The following is a 23,232-nucleotide window of genomic DNA, read 5'->3' as shown; positions in this document are numbered from 1 at the left end:
AATGAGACAATAAAAGAGGGGGGGATAGACAGAATGAGAGAATAAAAGAGGGGGGGTAGACAGAATGAGAGAATAAAGGAGGGGGGTAGACAGAATGAGAGAATAAAAGAGGGGGATAGACAGAATGAGAGAATAAAAGAGGGGGGATAGACAGAATGAGAGAATAAAATAGAGGGGGATAGACAGAATGAGAGAATAAAAGAGGGGGGATAGACAGAATGAGAGAATAAAATAGAGGGGGATAGACAGAATGAGAGAATAAAAGAGGGGGGGGGATAGACAGAATGAGACAATAAAAGAGGGGGGGATAGACAGAATGAGAGAATAAAAGAGGGGGATAGACAGAATGAGAGAATAAAAGAGGGGGATAGACAGAATGAGAGAATAAAAGAGGGGGGATAGACAGAATGAGAGAATAAAAAAGGGGGGATAGACAGAATGAGAGAATAAAAGAGGGGGGTAGACAGAATGAGATAATAAAAGAGGGGGGATAGACAGAATGAGAGAATAAAAGAGGGGATAGACAGAATGAGAGAGTAAAAGAGGGGGGATAGACAGAATGAGAGAATAAAAGAGGGGGGATAGACAGAATGAGAGAATACAAGAGGGGGGATAGACAGAATGAGTGAATAAAAGAGGGGATAGACAGAATGAGAGAATAAAAAGGGGGGGATAGACAGAATGAGAGAATAAAAGAGGGGGAGTAGACAGAATGAGAGAATAAAAGAGGGGGTAGACAGAATGAGAGAATAAAAGGGGGGGATAGACAGAATGAGAGAATAAAAGAGGGGGTAGACAGAATGAGAGAATAAAATAGAGGGGGGATAGACAGAATGAGAGAATAAAAGAGGGGGATAGACAGAATGAGAGAATAAAAGAGGAGGGGATAGACAGAATGAGAGAATAAAAGAGGGGGGATAGACAGAATGAGAGAATAAAAGAGGGGGGATAGACAGAATGAGAGAATAAAAGAGGGGGGATAGACAGAATGAGAGAATAAAAGGGGGGGATAGACAGAATGAGAGAATAAAAGAGGGGGTAGACAGAATGAGAGAATAAAATAGAGGGGGGATAGACAGAATGAGAGAATAAAAGAGGGGGATAGACAGAATGAGAGAATAAAAGAGGAGGGGATAGACAGAATGAGAGAATAAAAGAGGGGGGATAGACAGAATGAGAGAATAAAAGAGGGGGGATAGACAGAATGAGAGAATAAAAGAGGGGGGATAGACAGAATGAGAGAATACAAGAGGAGATAGACAGAATGAGAGAATAAAAGAGGGGGATAGACAGAATGAGAGAATAAAAGAGGGGGATAGACAGAATGAGAGAATAAAAGAGGGGGATAGACAGAATGAGAGAATAAAAGAGGGAGGATAGACAGAATGAGAGAATAAAAGAGGGGGGATAGACAGAATGAGAGAATAAAAGAGAGGGGATAGACAGAATGAGAGAATAAAAGAGGGGGAGATAGACAGAATGAGAGAATAAAAGAGGGGGGATAGACAGAATGAGAGAATAAAAGAGGGGGGATAGACAGAATGAGAGAATAAAAGAGGGGGGGATAGACAGAATGAGAGTATAAAAGAGGGGGGATAGACAGAATGAGAGAATAAAAGAGGGGGATAGACAGAATGAGAGAATAAAAGAGGGGGGATAGACAGAATGAGAGAATAAAAGAGGGGGATAGACAGAATGAGAGAATAAAAGAGGGGGGATAGACAGAATGAGAGAATAAAAGAGGGGGGATAGACAGAATGAGAGAATAAAAGAGGGAGGATAGACAGAATGAGAGAATATAAGAGGGGGGATAGACAAAATGAGAGAATAAAAGAGGGGGGATAGATAGAATGAGAGAATAAAAGAGGGGGGATAGACAGAATGAGAGAATAAAAGAGGGAGATATACAGAATGAGAGAATAAAAGAGGGGGGATAGACAGAATGAGAGAATAAAAGAGGGGGGGTAGACAGAATGAGAGAATAAAAGAGGGGGGAGTAGACAGAATGAGAGAAAAAAAGGGGGGGGATAGACAGAATGAGAGAATAAGAGAGGGGGGATAGACAGAATGAGAGAATAAAAGAGGGGGGTAGACAGAATGAGAGAATAAAAGAGGGGGATAGACAGAATGAGAGAATAAAAGAGGGGGATAGACAGAATGAGAGAATAAAAGAGGGGGATAGACAGAATGAGAGAATAAAAGAGGGGGGATAGACAGAATGAGAGAATAAAAGAGGGGAGATAGACAGAATGAGAGAATAAAAGAGAGGGATAGACAGAATGAGAGAATAAAAGAGGGGGGATAGACAGAATGAGAGAATAAAAGAGGGGGATAGACAGAATGAAAGAATAAAAGAGGGGGGGATAGACAGAATGAGAGAATAAAAGAGGGGGGGATAGACAGAATGAGAGAATAAAAGGGGGGGATAGACAGAATGAGAGAATAAAAGAGGGGGGATTGACAGAATGAGAGAATAAAAGAGAGGGGGATAGACAGAATGAGAGAATAAAAGAGGGGGGATAGACAGAATGAGAGAATAAAAGAGGGGGAAAGACAGAATGAGAGACTAAAAGAGGGGGTAGACAGAATGAGAGAATAAAATAGAGGGGGGATAGACAGAATGAGAGAATAAAAGAGGGGGATAGACAGAATGAGAGAATAAAAGAGGGGGGGGGATAGACAGAATGAGACAATAAAAGAGGGGGGGATAGACAGAATGAGAGAATAAAAGAGGGGGGTAGACAGAATGAGAGAATAAAGGAGGGGGGTAGACAGAATGAGAGAATAAAAGAGGGGGATAGACAGAATGAGAGAATAAAAGAGGGGGATAGACAGAATGAGTGAATAAAATAGAGGGGGATAGACAGAATGAGAGAATAAAAGAGTGGGGATAGACAGAATGAGAGAATAAAAAAGGGGGGATAGACAGAATGAGAGAATAAAAGAGGGGGATAGACAGAATGAGAGAATAAAAGAGGGGGGATAGACAGAATGAGAGAATAAAAGAGGGGGATAGACAGAATGAGAGAATAAAAGAGGGGGATAGACAGAATGAGAGAATAAAAGAGGGGGGTAGACAGAATGAGAGAATAAAAAAGGGGGATAGACAGAATGAGAGAATAAAAGAGGGGGATAGACAGAATGAGAGAATAAAAGAGGGGGGTAGACAGAATGAGAGAATAAAAGAGGGGGGATAGACAGAATGAGAGAATAAAAGAGGGGGATAGACAGAATGAGAGAATAAAAGAGGGGGGTAGACAGAATGAGAGAATAAAAGAGAGGAGATAGACAGAATGAGAAAATAAAAGAGGGGGATAGACAGAATGAGAGAATAAAAGAGGGGGGATAGACAGAATGAGAGAATAAAAGAGGGGGGGATAGACAGAATGAGAGAATAAAAGAGGGGGGATAGACAGAATGAGAGAATAAAAGAGGGGGATAGACAGAATGAGAGAATAAAAGAGGGGGATAGACAGAATGAGAGAATAAAAGAGGGGGGATAGACAGAATGAGAGAATAAAAGAGGGGGGATAGACAGAATGAGAGAATAAAAGAGGGGGGAGTAGACAGAATGAGAGAAAAAAAGGGGGGGGATAGACAGAATGAGAGAATAAGAGAGGGGGGATAGACAGAATGAGAGAATAAAAGAGGGGGGTAGACAGAATGAGAGAATAAAAGAGGGGGATAGACAGAATGAGAGAATAAAAGAGGGGGATAGACAGAATGAGAGAATAAAAGAGGGGGATAGACAGAATGAGAGAATAAAAGAGGGGGGATAGACAGAATGAGAGAATAAAAGAGGGGAGATAGACAGAATGAGAGAATAAAAGAGAGGGATAGACAGAATGAGAGAATAAAAGAGGGGGGATAGACAGAATGAGAAAATAAAAGAGGGGGATAGACAGAATGAAAGAATAAAAGAGGGAGGGATAGACAGAATGAGAGAATAAAAGAGGGGGGGGATAGACAGAATGAGAGAATAAAAGGGGGGGATAGACAGAATGAGAGAATAAAAGAGGGGGGATTGACAGAATGAGAGAATAAAAGAGAGGGGGATAGACAGAATGAGAGAATAAAAGAGGGGGGATAGACAGAATGAGAGAATAAAAGAGGGGGAAAGACAGAATGAGAGACTAAAAGAGGGGGTAGACAGAATGAGAGAATAAAATAGAGGGGGGATAGACAGAATGAGAGAATAAAAGAGGGGGATAGACAGAATGAGAGAATAAAAGAGGGGGGGGGGTAGACAGAATGAGACAAAAAAAGAGGGGGGGATAGACAGAATGAGAGAATAAAAGAGGGGGGTAGACAGAATGAGAGAATAAAGGAGGGGGGTAGACAGAATGAGAGAATAAAAGAGGGGGATAGACAGAATGAGAGAATAAAAGAGGGGGATAGACAGAATGAGTGAATAAAATAGAGGGGGATAGACAGAATGAGAGAATAAAAGAGTGGGGATAGACAGAATGAGAGAATAAAAAGGGGGGATAGACAGAATGAGAGAATAAAAGAGGGGGATAGACAGAATGAGAGAATAAAAGAGGGGGGTAGACAGAATGAGAGAATAAAAAAGGGGGGATAGACAGAATGAGAGAATAAAAGAGGGGGATAGACAGAATGAGAGAATAAAAGAGGGGGGATAGACAGAATGAGAGAATAAAAGAGGGGGATAGACAGAATGAGAGAATAAAAGAGGGGGGTAGACAGAATGAGAGAATAAAAGAGAGGAGATAGACAGAATGAGAAAATAAAAGAGGGGGATAGACAGAATGAGAGAATAAAAGAGGGGGGATAGACAGAATGAGAGAATAAAAGAGGGGGGGATAGACAGAATGAGAGAATAAAAGAGGGGGGATAGACAGAATGAGAGAATAAAAGAGGGGGATAGACAGAATGAGAGAATAAAAGAGGGGGATAGACAGAATGAGAGAATAAAAGAGGGGGGATAGACAGAATGAGAGAATAAAAGAGGGGGGATAGACAGAATGAGATAATAAAAGAGGGAGGATAGACAGAATGAGAGAATATAAGAGGGGGGATAGACAGAATGAGAGAATAAAAGAGGGGGGATAGATAGAATGAGAGAATAAAAAAGGGGGGGATAGACAGAATGAGAGAATAAAAGAGGGGGATAGACAGAATGAGAGAATAAAAGGGGGGGATAGACAGAATGAGAGAATAAGAGAGGGGGGATAGACAGAATGAGAGAATAAAAGAGGGGGATAGACAGAATGAGAGAATAAAAGAGGGGGATAGACAGAATGAGAGAATAAAAGAGGGGGGATAGACAGAATGAGAGAATAAAAGAGGGGGTAGACAGAATGAGAGAATAAAAGAGGGGGGGTAGACAGAATGAGAGAATAAAAGAGGGGGGATAGACAGAATGAGAGAATAAAAGAGAGGGATAGACAGAATGAGAGAATAAAAGAGGGGGGATAGACAGAATGAGAGAATAAAAGAGGGGGATAGACAGAATGAGAGAATAAAAGAGGGGGGATAGACAGAATGAGAGAATAAAAGAGGGGGGATAGACAAAATGAGAGAATAAAAGAGGGGGATAGACAGAATGAGAGAATAAAAGAGGGGGGATAGACAGAATGAGAGAATAAAAGAGGGGAGATAGACAGAATGAGAGAATAAAAGAGAGGGATAGACAGAATGAGAGAATAAAAGAGGGGGGGATAGACAGAATGAGAGAATAAAAGAGGGGGATAGACAGAATGAAAGAATAAAAGAGGGGGGATAGACAGAATGAGAGAATAAAAGAGGGGGGATAGACAGAATGAGAGAATAAAAGGGGGGGATAGACAGAATGAGAGAATAAAAGAGGGGGGGATTGACAGAATGAGAGAATAAAAGAGAGGGGGATAGACAGAATGAGAGAATAAAAGAGGGGGGATAGACAGAATGAGAGACTAAAAGAGGGGGTAGACAGAATGAGAGAATAAAATAGAGGGGGGATAGACAGAATGAGAGAATAAAAGAGGGGGATAGACAGAATGAGAGAATAAAAGAGGGGGGGATAGACAGAATGAGACAATAAAAGAGGGGGGGATAGACAGAATGAGAGAATAAAAGAGGGGGGTAGACAGAATGAGAGAATAAAGGAGGGGGGTAGACAGAATGAGAGAATAAAAGAGGGGGATAGACAGAATGAGAGAATAAAAGAGGGGGGATAGACAGAATGAGAGAATAAAATAGAGGGGGATAGACAGAATGAGAGAATAAAAGAGGGGATAGACAGAATGAGAGAATAAAAAAGGGGGGATAGACAGAATGAGAGAATAAAAGAGGGGGATAGACAGAATGAGAGAATACAAGAGGGGGGATAGACAGAATGAGAGAATAAAAGAGGGGGGATAGACAGAATGAGAGAATAAAGAGGGGGGATAGACAGAATGAGAGAATAAAAGAGGGGGGATAGACAGAATGAGAGAATAAAAGAGGGGGATAGACAGAATGAGAGAATAAAAGAGGGGGGATAGACAGAATGAGAGAATAAAAGAGGGGGGTAGACAGAATGAGAGAATAAAAGAGGGGGGATAGACAGAATGAGAGAATAAAAGAGGGGGGATAGACAGAATGAGAGAATAAAAGAGGGGGATAGACAGAATGAGAGAATAAAAGAGGGGGGATAGACAGAATGAGAGAATAAAAGAGGGGGATAGACAGAATGAGAGAATAAAAGAGGGGGGATAGACAGAATGAGAGAATAAAAGAGGGGGGATAGACAGAATGAGAGAATAAAAGAGGGGGATCGACAGAATGAGAGAATAAAAGAGGGGGATAGACAGAATGATAGTATAAAAGAGGGGGATAGACAGAATGAGAGAATAAAAGAGAGGGGGATAGACAGAATGAGAGAATAAAAGAGGGGGGATAGACAGAATGAGAGAATAAAAGAGGGGGATAGACAGAATGAGAGAATAAAAGAGGGGGATAGACAGAATGAGAGAATAAAAGAGGGGGGATAGACAGAATGAGAGAATAAAAGAGGGGGGATAGACAGAATGAGAGAATAAAAGAGGGAGGATAGACAGAATGAGAGAATATAAGAGGGGGGATAGACAGAATGAGAGAATAAAAGAGGGGGGATAGATAGAATGAGAGAATAAAAAAGGGGGATAGACAGAATGAGAGAATAAAAGAGGGGGATAGACAGAATGAGAGAATAAAAGGGGGGGATAGACAGAATGAGAGAATAAGAGAGGGGGGATAGACAGAATGAGAGAATAAAAGAGGGGGGATAGACAGAATGAGAGAATAAAAGAGGGGGATAGACAGAATGAGAGAATAAAAGAGGGGGGATAGACAGAATGAGAGAATAAAAGAGGGGGGATAGACAGAATGAGAGAATAAAAGAGGGGGATAGACAGAATGAGAGAATAAAAGAGGGGGGATAGACAGAATGAGAGAATAAAAGAGGGGGGATAGACAGAATGAGAGAATAAAAGAGGGGGGATAGACAGAATGAGAGAATAAAAGAGGGGGATAGACAGAATGAGAGAATAAAAGAGGGGGGATAGACAGAATGAGAGAATAAAAGAGGGGGGATAGACAGAATGAGAGAATAAAAGAGGGGGATAGACAGAATGAGAGAATAAAAGAGGGGGGATAGACAGAATGAGAGAATAAAAGAGGGGGGGATAGACAGAATGAGAGAATAAAAGAGGGGGATAGACAGAATGAGAGAATAAAAGAGGGGGATAGACAGAATGAGAGAATAAAAGAGGGGGGATAGACAGAATGAGAGAATAAAAGAGGGGGATAGACAGAATGAGAGAATAAAAGAGGGGGGATAGACAGAATGAGAGAATAAAAGAGGGGGATAGACAGAATGAGAGAATAAAAGAGAGGGGATAGACAGAATGAGAGAATTAAAGAGGGGGGATAGACAGAATGAGAGAATAAAAGAGGGGGATAGACAGAATGAGAGAATAAAAGAGGGGGGATAGACAGAATGAGATAATAAAAGAGGGGGGATAGACAGAATGAGAGAATAAAAGGGGGGATAGACAGAATGAGAGAATAAAAGAGGGGGGATTGACAGAATGAGAGAATAAAAGAGAGGGGGATAGACAGAATGAGAGAATAAAAGAGGGGGATAGACAGAATGAGAGAATAAAAGAGGGGATAGACAGAATGAGAGACTAAAAGAGGGGGTAGCCAGAATGAGAGAATAAATAGAGGGGGGAATAGACAGAATGAGAGAATAAAAGAGGGGGATAGACAGAATGAGAGAATAAAAGAGTGGGGATAGACAGAATGAGACAATAAAAGAGGGGGGATAGACAGAATGAGACAATAAAAGAGGGGGGGATAGACAGAATGAGAGAATAAAAGAGGGGGGTAGACAGAATGAGAGAATCAAGGAGGGGGGGTAGACAGAATGAGAGAATAAAAGAGGGGGATAGACAGAATGAGAGAATAAAAGAGGGGGGATAGACAGAATGAGAGAATAAAGAGAGGGGGATAGACAGAATGAGAGAATAAAAGAGGGGGGATAGACAGAATGAGAGAATAAAAAAGGGGGGATAGACAGAATGAGAGAATAAAAGAGGGGGATAGACAGAATGAGAGAATAAAAGAGGGGGGTAGACAGAATGAGAGAATAAAAGAGGGGGGATAGAGCAGAATGAGAGAATAAAAGAGGGGGGATAGACAGAATGAGAGAATAAAAGAGGGGGGATAGACAGAATGAGAGAATAAAAGAGGGGGGGTAGACAGAATGAGAGAATAAAAGAGGGGGGATAGACAGAATGAGAGAATAAAAGAGGGGGGGAATAGACAGAATGAGAGAATAAAAGAGGGGGGATAGACAGAATGAGAGAATAAAAGAGGGGGGATAGACAGAATGAGAGAATAAAAGAGGGGGATAGACAGAATGAGAGAATAAAAGAGGGGGGATAGACAGAATGAGAGAATAAAAGAGGGGGGATAAACAGAATGAGAGAATAAAAGAGGGGGGTAGACAGAATGAGAGAATAAAAGAGGGGGATAGACAGAATGAGAGAATAAAAGAGGGGGGATAGACAGAATGAGAGAATAAAAGAGGGGGGATAGACAGAATGAGAGAATAAAAGAGAGGGGGATAGACAGAATGAGAGAATAAAAGAGGGGGGATAGACAGAATGAGAGAATAAAAGAGGGGGGATAGACAGAATGAGAGAATAAAAGAGGGGGTAGACAGAATGAGAGAATAAAAGAGGGGGATAGACAGAATGAGAGAATAAAAGAGGGGGATAGACAGAATGAGAGAATAAAAGAGGGGGGATAGACAGAATAAGAGAATAAAAGAGGGGGGTAGACAGAATGAGAGAATAAAAGAGGGGGGATAGACAGAATGAGAGAATAAAAGAGGGGGGATAGTCAGAATGAGAGAATAAAAGAGGGGGGATAGACAGAATGAGAGAATAAAAGAGGGGGGATAGACAGAATGAGAGAATAAAAGAGGGGGATTGAGAGAATAAAAGAGGGGGATAGACAGAATGAGAGAATAAAAGAGGGGGAGAGACAGAATGAGAGAATAAAAGAGGGGGATAGACAGAATGAGAGAATAAAAGAGGGGGGTATACAGAATGAGAGAATAAAAGAGGGGGGATAGACAGAATGAGAGAATAAAAGAGGGGGATAGACAGAATGAGAGAATAAAAGAGGGGGGATAGACAGAATGAGAGAATAAAAGAGGGGGGTAGACAGAATGAGAGAATAAAAGAGGGGGGATAGACAGAATGAGAGAATAAAAGAGGGGGGATAGACAGAATGAGAGAATAAAAGAGGGGGGTATACAGAATGAGAGAATAAAAGAGGGGGGATAGACAGAATGAGAGAATAAAAGAGGGGGGATAGACAGAATGAGAGTATAAAAGAGGGGGGATAGACAGAATGAGAGTATAAAAGAGGGGGGTAGACAGAATGAGAGTATAAAAGAGCGGGTAGACAGAATGAGAGAATAAAAGAGGGGGTAGACAGAATGAGAGAATAAAAGAGGGGGGATAGACAGAATGAGAGCATAAAAGAGGGGGGGTATACAGAATGAGAGAATAAAAGAGGGGGGATAGACAGAATGAGAGAATAAAGAGGGGGGGTAGACAAATGAGAGAATAGAAGAGGGGGATGGACAGAATGAGAGTATAAAAGAGGGGGATAGACAGAATGAGAGAATAAAAGAGAGGGGGGTAGACAGAATGAGAGAATAAAAGAGGGGGGATAGACAGAATGAGAGAATAAAAGAGGGTGGGTAGACAGAATGATAGTATAAAAGAGGGGGATAGACAGAATGAGAGAATAAAAGAGGGGGGATAGACAGAATGAGAGAATAAAAGAGGGGGGATAGACAGAATGAGAGAATAAAAGAGGGGGGATAGACAGAATGAGAGAATAAAAGAGGGGGGGATAGACAGAATGAGAGAATAAAAGAGGGGGGATAGACAGAATGAGAGAATAAAAGAGGGGGGATAGACAGAATGAGAGAATAAAAGAGGGGGGTAGACAGAATGAGAGAATAAAAGAGGGGGGTAGACAGAATGAGAGTATAAAAGAGGGGGGATAGACAGAATGAGAGTATAAAAGAGGGGGGATAGACAGAATGAGAGAATAAAAGAGGGGGGATAGACAGAATGAGAGAATAAAAGAGGGGGGATAGACAGAATGAGAGAATAAAAGAGGCGTTAGACAGAATGAGAGAATAAAACAGGGGGATAGACAGAATGAGAGAATAAAAGAGGGGGATAGACAGAATGAGAGAATAAAAGAGGGGGTAGACAGAATGAGAGAATAAAAGAGGGGGGATAGACAGAATGAGAGAATAAAAGAGGGGGGATAGACAGAATGAGAGAATAAAATAGGGGGGATAGACAGAATGAGAGAATAAAAGAGGGGGGATAGACAGAATGAGAGTATAAAAGAGGGGGGTAGACAGAATGAGAGTATAAAAGAGGGGGGTAGACAGAATGAGAGAATAAAAGAGGGGTAGACAGAATGAGAGAATAAAAGAGGGGGGATAGACAGAATGAGAGAATACAAGAGGGGGGGTATACAGAATGAGAGAATAAAAGAGGGGGGGATAGACAGAATGAGAGAATAAAGAGGGGGGGTAGACAGAATGAGAGAATAAAAGAGGGGGGATAGACAGAATGAGAGTATAAAAGAGGGGGATAGACAGAATGAGAGAATAAAAGAGAGGGGGGTAGACAGAATGAGAGAATAAAAGAGGGGGATAGACAGAATGAGAGAATAAAAGAGGGGGGTAGACAGAATGAGAGAATAAAAGAGGGGGGATAGACAGAATGAGAGTATAAAAGAGGGGGATAGACAGAATGAGAGAATAAAAGAGAGGGGGATAGACAGAATGAGAGAATAAAAGAGGGGGATAGACAGAATGAGAGAATAAAAGAGGGGGGATAGACAGAATGAGAGAATAAAAGAGGGGGATAGACAGAATGAGAGAATAAAAGAGAGGGGGGTAGACAGAATGAGAGAATAAAAGAGGGGGGATAGACAGAATGAGAGAATAAAAGAGGGGGGATAGACAGAATGAGAGAATAAAAGAGGGGGGATAGACAGAATGAGAGAATAAAAGAGGGGGGATAGACAGAATGAGAGAATAAAAGAGGGGGGATAGACAGAATGAGAGTATAAAAGAGGGGGGATAGACAGAATGAGAGTATAAAAGAGGGGGGATAGACAGAATGAGAGAATAAAAGAGGGGGGATAGACAGAATGAGAGAATAAAAGAGGGGGATAGACAGAATGAGAGAATAAAAGAGGGGGGATAGACAGAATGAGAGAATAAAAGAGGGGGGATAGACAGAATGAGAGAATAAAAGAGGGGGATAGACAGAATGAGAGAATAAAAGAGGGGGATAGACAGAATGAGAGAATAAAAGAGGGGGATAGACAGAATGAGAGAATAAAAGAGGGGGGATAGACAGAATGAGAGAATAAAAGAGGGGGGATAGACAGAATGAGAGAATAAAAGAGGGAGGATAGACAGAATGAGAGAATAAAAGAGGGGGGATAGACAGAATGAGAGAATAAAAGAGGGGGGATAGACAGAATGAGAGAATAAAAGAGGGGGGGATAGACAGAATGAGAGAATAAAAGAGGGGGGATAGACAGAATGAGAGAATAAAGAGGGGGGGATAGACAGAATGAGAGAATAAAAGAGGGGGGATAGACAGAATGAGAGAATAAAAGAGGGGGATAGACAGAATGAGAGAATAAAAGAGGGGGATAGACAGAATGAGAGAATAAAAGAGGGGGGATAGACAGAATGAGAGAATAAAAGAGGGGGGATAGACAGAATGAGAGAATAAAAGAGGGGAGATAGACAGAATGAGAGAATAAAAGAGAGGGATAGACAGAATGAGAGAATAAAAGAGGGGGGATAGACAGAATGAGAGAATAAAAGAGGGGGGATAGACAGAATGAAAGAATAAAAGAGGGGGGATAGACAGAATGAGAGAATAAAAGAGGGGGGGATAGACAGAATGAGAGAATAAAAGGGGGGGGATAGACAGAATGAGAGAATAAAAGAGGGGGGGATTGACAGAATGAGAGAATAAAAGAGAGGGGGATAGACAGAATGAGAGAATAAAAGAGGGGGGATAGACAGAATGAGAGAATAAAAGAGGGGGAAAGACAGAATGAGAGACTAAAAGAGGGGGTAGACAGAATGAGAGAATAAAATAGAGGGGGGGATAGACAGAATGAGAGAATAAAAGAGGGGGGATAGACAGAATGAGAGAATAAAAGAGGGGGGGGGATAGACAGAATGAGACAATAAAAGAGGGGGGGATAGACAGAATGAGAGAATAAAAGAGGGGGGTAGACAGAATGAGAGAATAAAGGAGGGGGGTAGACAGAATGAGAGAATAAAAGAGGGGGATAGACAGAATGAGAGAATAAAAGAGGGGGATAGACAGAATGAGTGAATAAAATAGAGGGGGATAGACAGAATGAGAGAATAAAAGAGTGGGGATAGACAGAATGAGAGAATAAAAAAGGGGGGATAGACAGAATGAGAGAATAAAAGAGGGGGGATAGACAGAATGAGAGAATAAAAGAGGGGGGATAGACAGAATGAGAGAATAAAAGAGGGGGATAGACAGAATGAGAGAATAAAAGAGGGGGATAGACAGAATGAGAGAATAAAAGAGGGGGGTAGACAGAATGAGAGAATAAAAAAGGGGGGATAGACAGAATGAGAGAATAAAAGAGGGGGGATAGACAGAATGAGAGAATAAAAGAGGGGGTAGACAGAATGAGAGAATAAAAGAGGGGGGATAGACAGAATGAGAGAATAAAAGAGGGGGATAGACAGAATGAGAGAATAAAAGAGGGGGGTAGACAGAATGAGAGAATAAAAGAGAGGAGATAGACAGAATGAGAAAATAAAAGAGGGGGATAGACAGAATGAGAGAATAAAAGAGGGGGGATAGACAGAATGAGAGAATAAAAGAGGGGGGGATAGACAGAATGAGAGAATAAAAGAGGGGGGATAGACAGAATGAGAGAATAAAAGAGGGGGATAGACAGAATGAGAGAATAAAAGAGGGGGATAGACAGAATGAGAGAATAAAAGAGGGGGGATAGACAGAATGAGAGAATAAAAGAGGGGGGATAGACAGAATGAGAGAATAAAAGAGGGGGGAGTAGACAGAATGAGAGAAAAAAAGGGGGGGGATAGACAGAATGAGAGAATAAGAGAGGGGGGATAGACAGAATGAGAGAATAAAAGAGGGGGGTAGACAGAATGAGAGAATAAAAGAGGGGGATAGACAGAATGAGAGAATAAAAGAGGGGGATAGACAGAATGAGAGAATAAAAGAGGGGGATAGACAGAATGAGAGAATAAAAGAGGGGGGATAGACAGAATGAGAGAATAAAAGAGGGGAGATAGACAGAATGAGAGAATAAAAGAGAGGGGATAGACAGAATGAGAGAATAAAAGAGGGGGGATAGACAGAATGAGAGAATAAAAGAGGGGGATAGACAGAATGAAAGAATAAAAGAGGGAGGGATAGACAGAATGAGAGAATAAAAGAGGGGGGGATAGACAGAATGAGAGAATAAAAGGGGGGGATAGACAGAATGAGAGAATAAAAGAGGGGGGATTGACAGAATGAGAGAATAAAAGAGAGGGGGATAGACAGAATGAGAGAATAAAAGAGGGGGGATAGACAGAATGAGAGAATAAAAGAGGGGGAAAGACAGAATGAGAGACTAAAAGAGGGGGTAGACAGAATGAGAGAATAAAATAGAGGGGGGATAGACAGAATGAGAGAATAAAAGAGGGGGATAGACAGAATGAGAGAATAAAAGAGGGGGGGGGGTAGACAGAATGAGACAATAAAAGAGGGGGGGATAGACAGAATGAGAGAATAAAAGAGGGGGGTAGACAGAATGAGAGAATAAAAGAGGGGGGTAGACAGAATGAGAGAATAAAAGAGGGGGATAGACAGAATGAGAGAATAAAAGAGGGGGATAGACAGAATGAGTGAATAAAATAGAGGGGGATAGACAGAATGAGAGAATAAAAGAGTGGGGATAGACAGAATGAGAGAATAAAAAAGGGGGGATAGACAGAATGAGAGAATAAAAGAGGGGGATAGACAGAATGAGAGAATAAAAGAGGGGGGATAGACAGAATGAGAGAATAAAAAAGGGGGGATAGACAGAATGAGAGAATAAAAGAGGGGGATAGACAGAATGAGAGAATAAAAGAGGGGGGATAGACAGAATGAGAGAATAAAAGAGGGGGATAGACAGAATGAGAGAATAAAAGAGGGGGGTAGACAGAATGAGAGAATAAAAGAGAGGAGATAGACAGAATGAGAAAATAAAAGAGGGGGATAGACAGAATGAGAGAATAAAAGAGGGGGGGATAGACAGAATGAGAGAATAAAAGAGGGGGGGATAGACAGAATGAGAGAATAAAAGAGGGGGGATAGACAGAATGAGAGAATAAAAGAGGGGGATAGACAGAATGAGAGAATAAAAGAGGGGGATAGACAGAATGAGAGAATAAAAGAGGGGGGATAGACAGAATGAGAGAATAAAAGAGGGGGGATAGACAGAATGAGATAATAAAAGAGGGAGGATAGACAGAATGAGAGAATATAAGAGGGGGGATAGACAGAATGAGAGAATAAAAGAGGGGGGATAGACAGAATGAGAGAATAAAAAAGGGGGGGGATAGACAGAATGAGAGAATAAAAGAGGGGGATAGACAGAATGAGAGAATAAAAGGGGGGGATAGACAGAATGAGAGAATAAGAGAGGGGGGATAGACAGAATGAGAGAATAAAAGAGGGGGATAGACAGAATGAGAGAATAAAAGAGGGGGATAGACAGAATGAGAGAATAAAAGAGGGGGGATAGACAGAATGAGAGAATAAAAGAGGGGGTAGACAGAATGAGAGAATAAAAGAGGGGGGGTAGACAGAATGAGAGAATAAAAGAGGGGGGATAGACAGAATGAGAGAATAAAAGAGAGGGATAGACAGAATGAGAGAATAAAAGAGGGGGGATAGACAGAATGAGAGAATAAAAGAGGGGGATAGACAGAATGAGAGAATAAAAGAGGGGGGATAGACAGAATGAGAGAATAAAAGAGGGGGGATAGACAAAATGAGAGAATAAAAGAGGGGGATAGACAGAATGAGAGAATAAAAGAGGGGGGATAGACAGAATGAGAGAATAAAAGAGGGGGGATAGACAGAATGAGAGAATAAAAGAGAGGGATAGACAGAATGAGAGAATAAAAGAGGGGGGGATAGACAGAATGAGAGAATAAAAGAGGGGGATAGACAGAATGAAAGAATAAAAGAGGGGGGATAGACAGAATGAGAGAATAAAAGAGGGGGGATAGACAGAATGAGAGAATAAAAGGGGGGGATAGACAGAATGAGAGAATAAAAGAGGGGGGGATTGACAGAATGAGAGAATAAAAGAGAGGGGGATAGACAGAATGAGAGAATAAAAGAGGGGGGATAGACAGAATGAGAGACTAAAAGAGGGGGTAGACAGAATGAGAGAATAAAATAGAGGGGGGATAGACAGAATGAGAGAATAAAAGAGGGGGATAGACAGAATGAGAGAATAAAAGAGGGGGGGATAGACAGAATGAGACAATAAAAGAGGGGGGGATAGACAGAATGAGAGAATAAAAGAGGGGGGTAGACAGAATGAGAGAATAAAGGAGGGGGGTAGACAGAATGAGAGAATAAAAGAGGGGGATAGACAGAATGAGAGAATAAAAGAGGGGGGATAGACAGAATGAGAGAATAAAATAGAGGGGGATAGACAGAATGAGAGAATAAAAGAGGGGATAGACAGAATGAGAGAATAAAAAAGGGGGGATAGACAGAATGAGAGAATAAAAGAGGGGGATAGACAGAATGAGAGAATACAAGAGGGGGGATAGACAGAATGAGAGAATAAAAGAGGGGGGATAGACAGAATGAGAGAATAAAGAGGGGGGATAGACAGAATGAGAGAATAAAAGAGGGGGGATAGACAGAATGAGAGAATAAAAGAGGGGGATAGACAGAATGAGAGAATAAAAGAGGGGGGATAGACAGAATGAGAGAATAAAAGAGGGGGGTAGACAGAATGAGAGAATAAAAGAGGGGGGATAGACAGAATGAGAGAATAAAAGAGGGGGGATAGACAGAATGAGAGAATAAAAGAGGGGGATAGACAGAATGAGAGAATAAAAGAGGGGGGATAGACAGAATGAGAGAATAAAAGAGGGGGATAGACAGAATGAGAGAATAAAAGAGGGGGGATAGACAGAATGAGAGAATAAAAGAGGGGGGATAGACAGAATGAGAGAATAAAAGAGGGGGATCGACAGAATGAGAGAATAAAAGAGGGGGATAGACAGAATGATAGTATAAAAGAGGGGGATAGACAGAATGAGAGAATAAAAGAGAGGGGGATAGACAGAATGAGAGAATAAAAGAGGGGGGATAGACAGAATGAGAGAATAAAAGAGGGGGATAGACAGAATGAGAGAATAAAAGAGGGGGATAGACAGAATGAGAGAATAAAAGAGGGGGGATAGACAGAATGAGAGAATAAAAGAGGGGGGATAGACAGAATGAGAGAATAAAAGAGGGAGGATAGACAGAATGAGAGAATATAAGAGGGGGGATAGACAGAATGAGAGAATAAAAGAGGGGGGATAGATAGAATGAGAGAATAAAAAAGGGGGGATAGACAGAATGAGAGAATAAAAGAGGGGGATAGACAGAATGAGAGAATAAAAGGGGGGGATAGACAGAATGAGAGAATAAGAGAGGGGGGATAGACAGAATGAGAGAATAAAAGAGGGGGATAGACAGAATGAGAGAATAAAAGAGGGGGATAGACAGAATGAGAGGATAAAAGAGGGGGGATAGACAGAATGAGAGAATAAAAGAGGGGGGATAGACAGAATGAGAGAATAAAAAAGGTAGGGATAGACAGAATGAGAGAATAAAAGAGGGGGATAGACAGAATGAGAGAATAAAAGAGGGGGGATAGACAGAATGAGAGAATAAAAGAGGGAGGATAGACAGAATGAGAGAATATAAGAGGGGGGATAGACAGAATGAGAGAATAAAAGAGGGGGGATAGATAGAATGAGAGAATAAAAAGGGGGGATAGACAGAATGAGAGAATAAAAGAGGGGGATAGACAGAATGAGAGAATAAAAGGGGGGGATAGACAGAATGAGAGAATAAGAGAGGGGGGATAGACAGAATGAGAGAATAAAAGAGGGGGATAGACAGAATGAGAGAATAAAAGAGGGGGATAGACAGAATGAGAGAATAAAAGAGGGGGGATAGACAGAATGAGAGAATAAAAGAGGGGGATAGACAGAATGAGAGAATAAAAGAGGGGGGATAGACAGAATGAGAGAATAAAAGAGGGGGGATAGACAGAATGAGAGAATAAAAGAGAGGGATAGACAGAATGAGAGAATTAAAGAGGGGGGATAGACAGAATGAGAGAATAAAAGAGGGGGATAGACAGAATGAGAGAATAAAAGAGGGGGGATAGACAGAATGAGATAATAAAAGAGGGGGGATAGACAGAATGAGAGAATAAAAGGGGGGATAGACAGAATGAGAGAATAAAAGAGGGGGGATTGACAGAATGAGAGAATAAAAGAGAGGGGGATAGACAGAATGAGAGAATAAAAGAGGGGGATAGACAGAATGAGAGAATAAAAGAGGGGATAGACAGAATGAGAGACTAAAAGAGGGGGTAGCCAGAATGAGAGAATAAAATAGAGGGGGAATAGACAGAATGAGAGAATAAAAGAGGGGGATAGACAGAATGAGAGAATAAAAGAGTGGGGATAGACAGAATGAGACAATAAAAGAGGGGGGATAGACAGAATGAGACAATAAAAGAGGGGGGGATAGACAGAATGAGAGAATAAAAGAGGGGGGTAGACAGAATGAGAGAATCAAGGAGGGGGGGTAGACAGAATGAGAGAATAAAAGAGGGGGATAGACAGAATGAGAGAATAAAAGAGGGGGGATAGACAGAATGAGAGAATAAAATAGAGGGGGATAGACAGAATGAGAGAATAAAAGAGGGGGGATAGACAGAATGAGAGAATAAAAAAGGGGGGATAGACAGAATGAGAGAATAAAAGAGGGGGATAGACAGAATGAGAGAATAAAAGAGGGGGGTAGACAGAATGAGAGAATAAAAGAGGGGGGATAGAGAGAATGAGAGAATAAAAGAGGGGGGATAGACAGAATGAGAGAATAAAAGAGGGGGGATAGACAGAATGAGAGAATAAAAGAGGGGGGGTAGACAGAATGAGAGAATAAAAGAGGGGGATAGACAGAATGAGAGAATAAAAGAGGGGGGAATAGACAGAATGAGAGAATAAAAGAGGGGGGATAGACAGAATGAGAGAATAAAAGAGGGGGGATAGACAGAATGAGAGAATAAAAGAGGGGGATAGACAGAATGAGAGAATAAAAGAGGGGGGATAGACAGAATGAGAGAATAAAAGAGGGGGGATAAACAGAATGAGAGAATAAAAGAGGGGGGTAGACAGAATGAGAGAATAAAAGAGGGGGATAGACAGAATGAGAGAATAAAAGAGGGGGGATAGACAGAATGAGAGAATAAAAGAGGGGGGATAGACAGAATGAGAGAATAAAAGAGAGGGGGATAGACAGAATGAGAGAATAAAAGAGGGGGGATAGACAGAATGAGAGAATAAAAGAGGGGGGATAGACAGAATGAGAGAATAAAAGAGGGGGTAGACAGAATGAGAGAATAAAAGAGGGGGATAGACAGAATGAGAGAATAAAAGAGGGGGATAGACAGAATGAGAGAATAAAAGAGGGGGGATAGACAGAATAAGAGAATAAAAGAGGGGGGTAGACAGAATGAGAGAATAAAAGAGGGGGATAGACAGAATGAGAGAATAAAAGAGGGGGGATAGTCAGAATGAGAGAATAAAAGAGGGGGATAGACAGAATGAGAGAATAAAAGAGGGGGATAGACAGAATGAGAGAATAAAAGAGGGGGATTGAGAGAATAAAAGAGGGGGATAGACAGAATGAGAGAATAAAAGAGGGGGAGAGACAGAATGAGAGAATAAAAGAGGGGGATAGACAGAATGAGAGAATAAAAGAGGGGGGTATACAGAATGAGAGAATAAAAGAGGGGGGATAGACAGAATGAGAGAATAAAAGAGGGGGATAGACAGAATGAGAGAATAAAAGAGGGGGGATAGACAGAATGAGAGAATAAAAGAGGGGGGTAGACAGAATGAGAGAATAAAAGAGGGGGGATAGACAGAATGAGAGAATAAAAGAGGGGGGATAGACAGAATGAGAGAATAAAAGAGGGGGGTATACAGAATGAGAGAATAAAAGAGGGGGGATAGACAGAATGAGAGAATAAAAGAGGGGGGATAGACAGAATGAGAGTATAAAAGAGGGGGGATAGACAGAATGAGAGTATAAAAGAGGGGGGTAGACAGAATGAGAGTATAAAAGAGCGGGTAGACAGAATGAGAGAATAAAAGAGGGGGTAGACAGAATGAGAGAATAAAAGAGGGGGGATAGACAGAATGAGAGCATACAAGAGGGGGGTATACAGAATGAGAGAATAAAAGAGGGGGGATAGACAGAATGAGAGAATAAAGAGGGGGGGTAGACAAAATGAGAGAATAGAAGAGGGGGATGGACAGAATGAGAGTATAAAAGAGGGGGATAGACAGAATGAGAGAATAAAAGAGAGGGGGGTAGACAGAATGAGAGAATAAAAGAGGGGGGATAGACAGAATGAGAGAATAAAAGAGGGTGGTAGACAGAATGATAGTATAAAAGAGGGGGATAGACAGAATGAGAGAATAAAAGAGAGGGGATAGACAGAATGAGAGAATAAAAGAGGGGGGATAGACAGAATGAGAGAATAAAAGAGGGGGGATAGACAGAATGAGAGAATAAAAGAGGGGGGATAGACAGAATGAGAGAATAAAAGAGGGGGGATAGACAGAATGAGAGAATAAAAGAGGGGGGATAGACAGAATGAGAGAATAAAAGAGGGGGGTAGACAGAATGAGAGAATAAAAGAGGGGGGTAGACAGAATGAGAGTATAAAAGAGGGGGGATAGACAGAATGAGAGTATAAAAGAGGGGGGATAGACAGAATGAGAGAATAAAAGAGGGGGATAGACAGAATGAGAGAATAAAAGAGGGGGGTAGACAGAATGAGAGAATAAAAGAGGCGTTAGACAGAATGAGAGAATAAAACAGGGGGATAGACAGAATGAGAGAATAAAAGAGGGGGATAGACAGAATGAGAGAATAAAAGAGGGGGTAGACAGAATGAGAGAATAAAAGAGGGGGGATAGACAGAATGAGAGAATAAAAGAGGGGGGATAGACAGAATGAGAGAATAAAATAGGGGGGATAGACAGAATGAGAGAATAAAAGAGGGGGGATAGACAGAATGAGAGTATAAAAGAGGGGGGTAGACAGAATGAGAGTATAAAAGAGGGGGGTAGACAGAATGAGAGAATAAAAGAGGGGGTAGACAGAATGAGAGAATAAAAGAGGGGGGATAGACAGAATGAGAGAATACAAGAGGGGGGTATACAGAATGAGAGAATAAAAGAGGGGGGATAGACAGAATGAGAGAATAAAGAGGGGGGGTAGACAGAATGAGAGAATAAAAGAGGGGGATAGACAGAATGAGAGTATAAAAGAGGGGGATAGACAGAATGAGAGAATAAAAGAGAGGGGGGTAGACAGAATGAGAGAATAAAAGAGGGGGGATAGACAGAATGAGAGAATAAAAGAGGGGGGTAGACAGAATGAGAGAATAAAAGAGGGGGGTAGACAGAATGAGAGTATAAAAGAGGGGGATAGACAGAATGAGAGAATAAAAGAGAGGGGGGATAGACAGAATGAGAGAATAAAAGAGGGGGATAGACAGAATGAGAGAATAAAAGAGGGGGGTAGACAGAATGAGAGTATAAAAGAGGGGGATAGACAGAATGAGAGAATAAAAGAGAGGGGGGTAGACAGAATGAGAGAATAAAAGAGGGGGGATAGACAGAATGAGAGAATAAAAGAGGGGGGATAGACAGAATGAGAGAATAAAAGAGGGGGGATAGACAGAATGAGAGAATAAAATAGGGGGGTAGACAGAATGAGAGAATAAAAGAGGGGGGGATAGACAGAATGAGAGTATAAAAGAGGGGGGTAGACAGAATGAGAGTATAAAAGAGGGGGGTAGACAGAATGAGAGTATAAAAGAGGGGGGATAGACAGAATGAGAGAATAAAAGAGGGGGTAGACAGAATGAGAGAATAAAAGAGGGGGGGATAGACAGAATGAGAGTATAAAAGAGGGGGGTAGACAGAATGAGAGTATAAAAGAGGGGGGTAGACAGAATGAGAGTATAAAAGAGGGGGGATAGACAGAATGAGAGAATAAAAGAGGGGGTAGACAGAATGAGAGAATAAAAGAGGGGGGGATAGACAGAATGAGAGTATAAAAGAGGGGGGTAGACAGAATGAGAGTATAAAAGAGGGGGGTAGACAGAATGAGAGTATAGAAGAGGGGGGATAGACAGAATGAGAGAATAAAAGAGGGGGTAGACAGAATGAGAGAATAAAAGAGGGGGGTAGACAGAATGAGAGTATAAAAGAGGGGGGTAGACAGAATGAGAGAATAAAAGAGGGGGTAGACAGAATGAGAGAATAAAAGAGGGGGGATAGACAGAATGAGATAATAAAAGAGGGGGGGTAGACAGAATGAGAGAATAAAAGAGGGGGGATAGACAGAATGAGAGAATAAAAGAGGGGGGTAGACAGAATGAGAGTATAAAAGAGGGGGGTAGACAGAATGAGAGTATAGAAGAGGGGGGATAGACAGAATGAGAGAATAAAAGAGGGGGTAGACAGAATGAGAGAATAAAAGAGGGGGGTAGACAGAATGAGAGTATAAAAGAGGGGGGTAGACAGAATGAGAGAATAAAAGAGGGGGGTAGACAGAATGAGAGAATAAAAGAGGGGGGATAGACAGAATGAGATAATAAAAGAGGGGGGGTAGACAGAATGAGAGAATAAAAGAGGGGGGATAGACAGAATGAGAGAATAAAAGAGGGGGGGTAGACAGAATGAGAGAATAAAAGAGGGGGGTAATGTAGGGAGAACCACTGACCTGAGAACCCTGAATCCTTTTCATTGCTCACTGGGGACGATCCCTTGTCCTCCTCAGGCTGCTGTGTGTTGTCCTCACTTTCGGGGGGTTTGTCAGTAGAGGAGGGGGCCATGGCTGGGGGTGAGACATGCATTAGACATGTAACTGTCAGATATTGTCTTCTTGTCTGCTCAGAGTCTCACTCTTTGTTTCCTGTTTGCTCTCTGCATCTCTCCCTCTTGTGCCTGGTTAGACCGCTCCCAGTCTGGCAGTAAAGTACATTCCCGCCCCTTGTACTGTACAACGTGATGTTCTGTACTGTACTCACTGTACAAGTGCTGCCCCGCCTGTACTGTACATACCTGAGCAGCTACACGTGTTATCTACACCACTGTTTGTATTTTTATATAGTCTGTTTGTCCTTCTACCAAACGTGTACGTCTGTGTATGTATGTATGTATGTATGTATCTATCTGTCTATCTGTCTATCTATCTATATATCTATCTATCTATCTATCTATCTATCATCTATCTATCTATCTATCTATCTGTCTAT

General features: G+C 41.5%; 1 protein-coding gene across 2 annotated transcripts in view; it reads right to left on the bottom strand.

Moving 5' to 3' along the window:
• LOC128636169 (CLOCK-interacting pacemaker) overlaps positions 1-23,232 on the bottom strand; it is a 43,951-nt gene that overhangs the window by 7,044 nt on the left and 13,675 nt on the right. Inside the window, exon 2 of one of the 2 annotated variants that reach the window (XM_053689220.1) lies at positions 22,698-22,811. In XM_053689220.1, the coding sequence (XP_053545195.1) occupies positions 22,698-22,809 (112 nt within the window). In that variant the 5' untranslated portion in view covers positions 22,810-22,811. Of the gene's footprint in view, positions 1-22,697; positions 23,151-23,232 lie in introns of those variants that run through there. The other variant, XM_053689218.1, reaches the window with a different exon arrangement.

The sequence above is a fragment of the Bombina bombina genome, chromosome 7 (genome assembly GCF_027579735.1).
Source record: "Bombina bombina isolate aBomBom1 chromosome 7, aBomBom1.pri, whole genome shotgun sequence".
NCBI classification, from domain to species: Eukaryota; Metazoa; Chordata; class Amphibia; order Anura; family Bombinatoridae; genus Bombina; species Bombina bombina.
The sequence above is the reverse complement of the archived record's forward strand: the minus strand, read 5'-3'. Positions and strand labels throughout refer to the sequence as shown.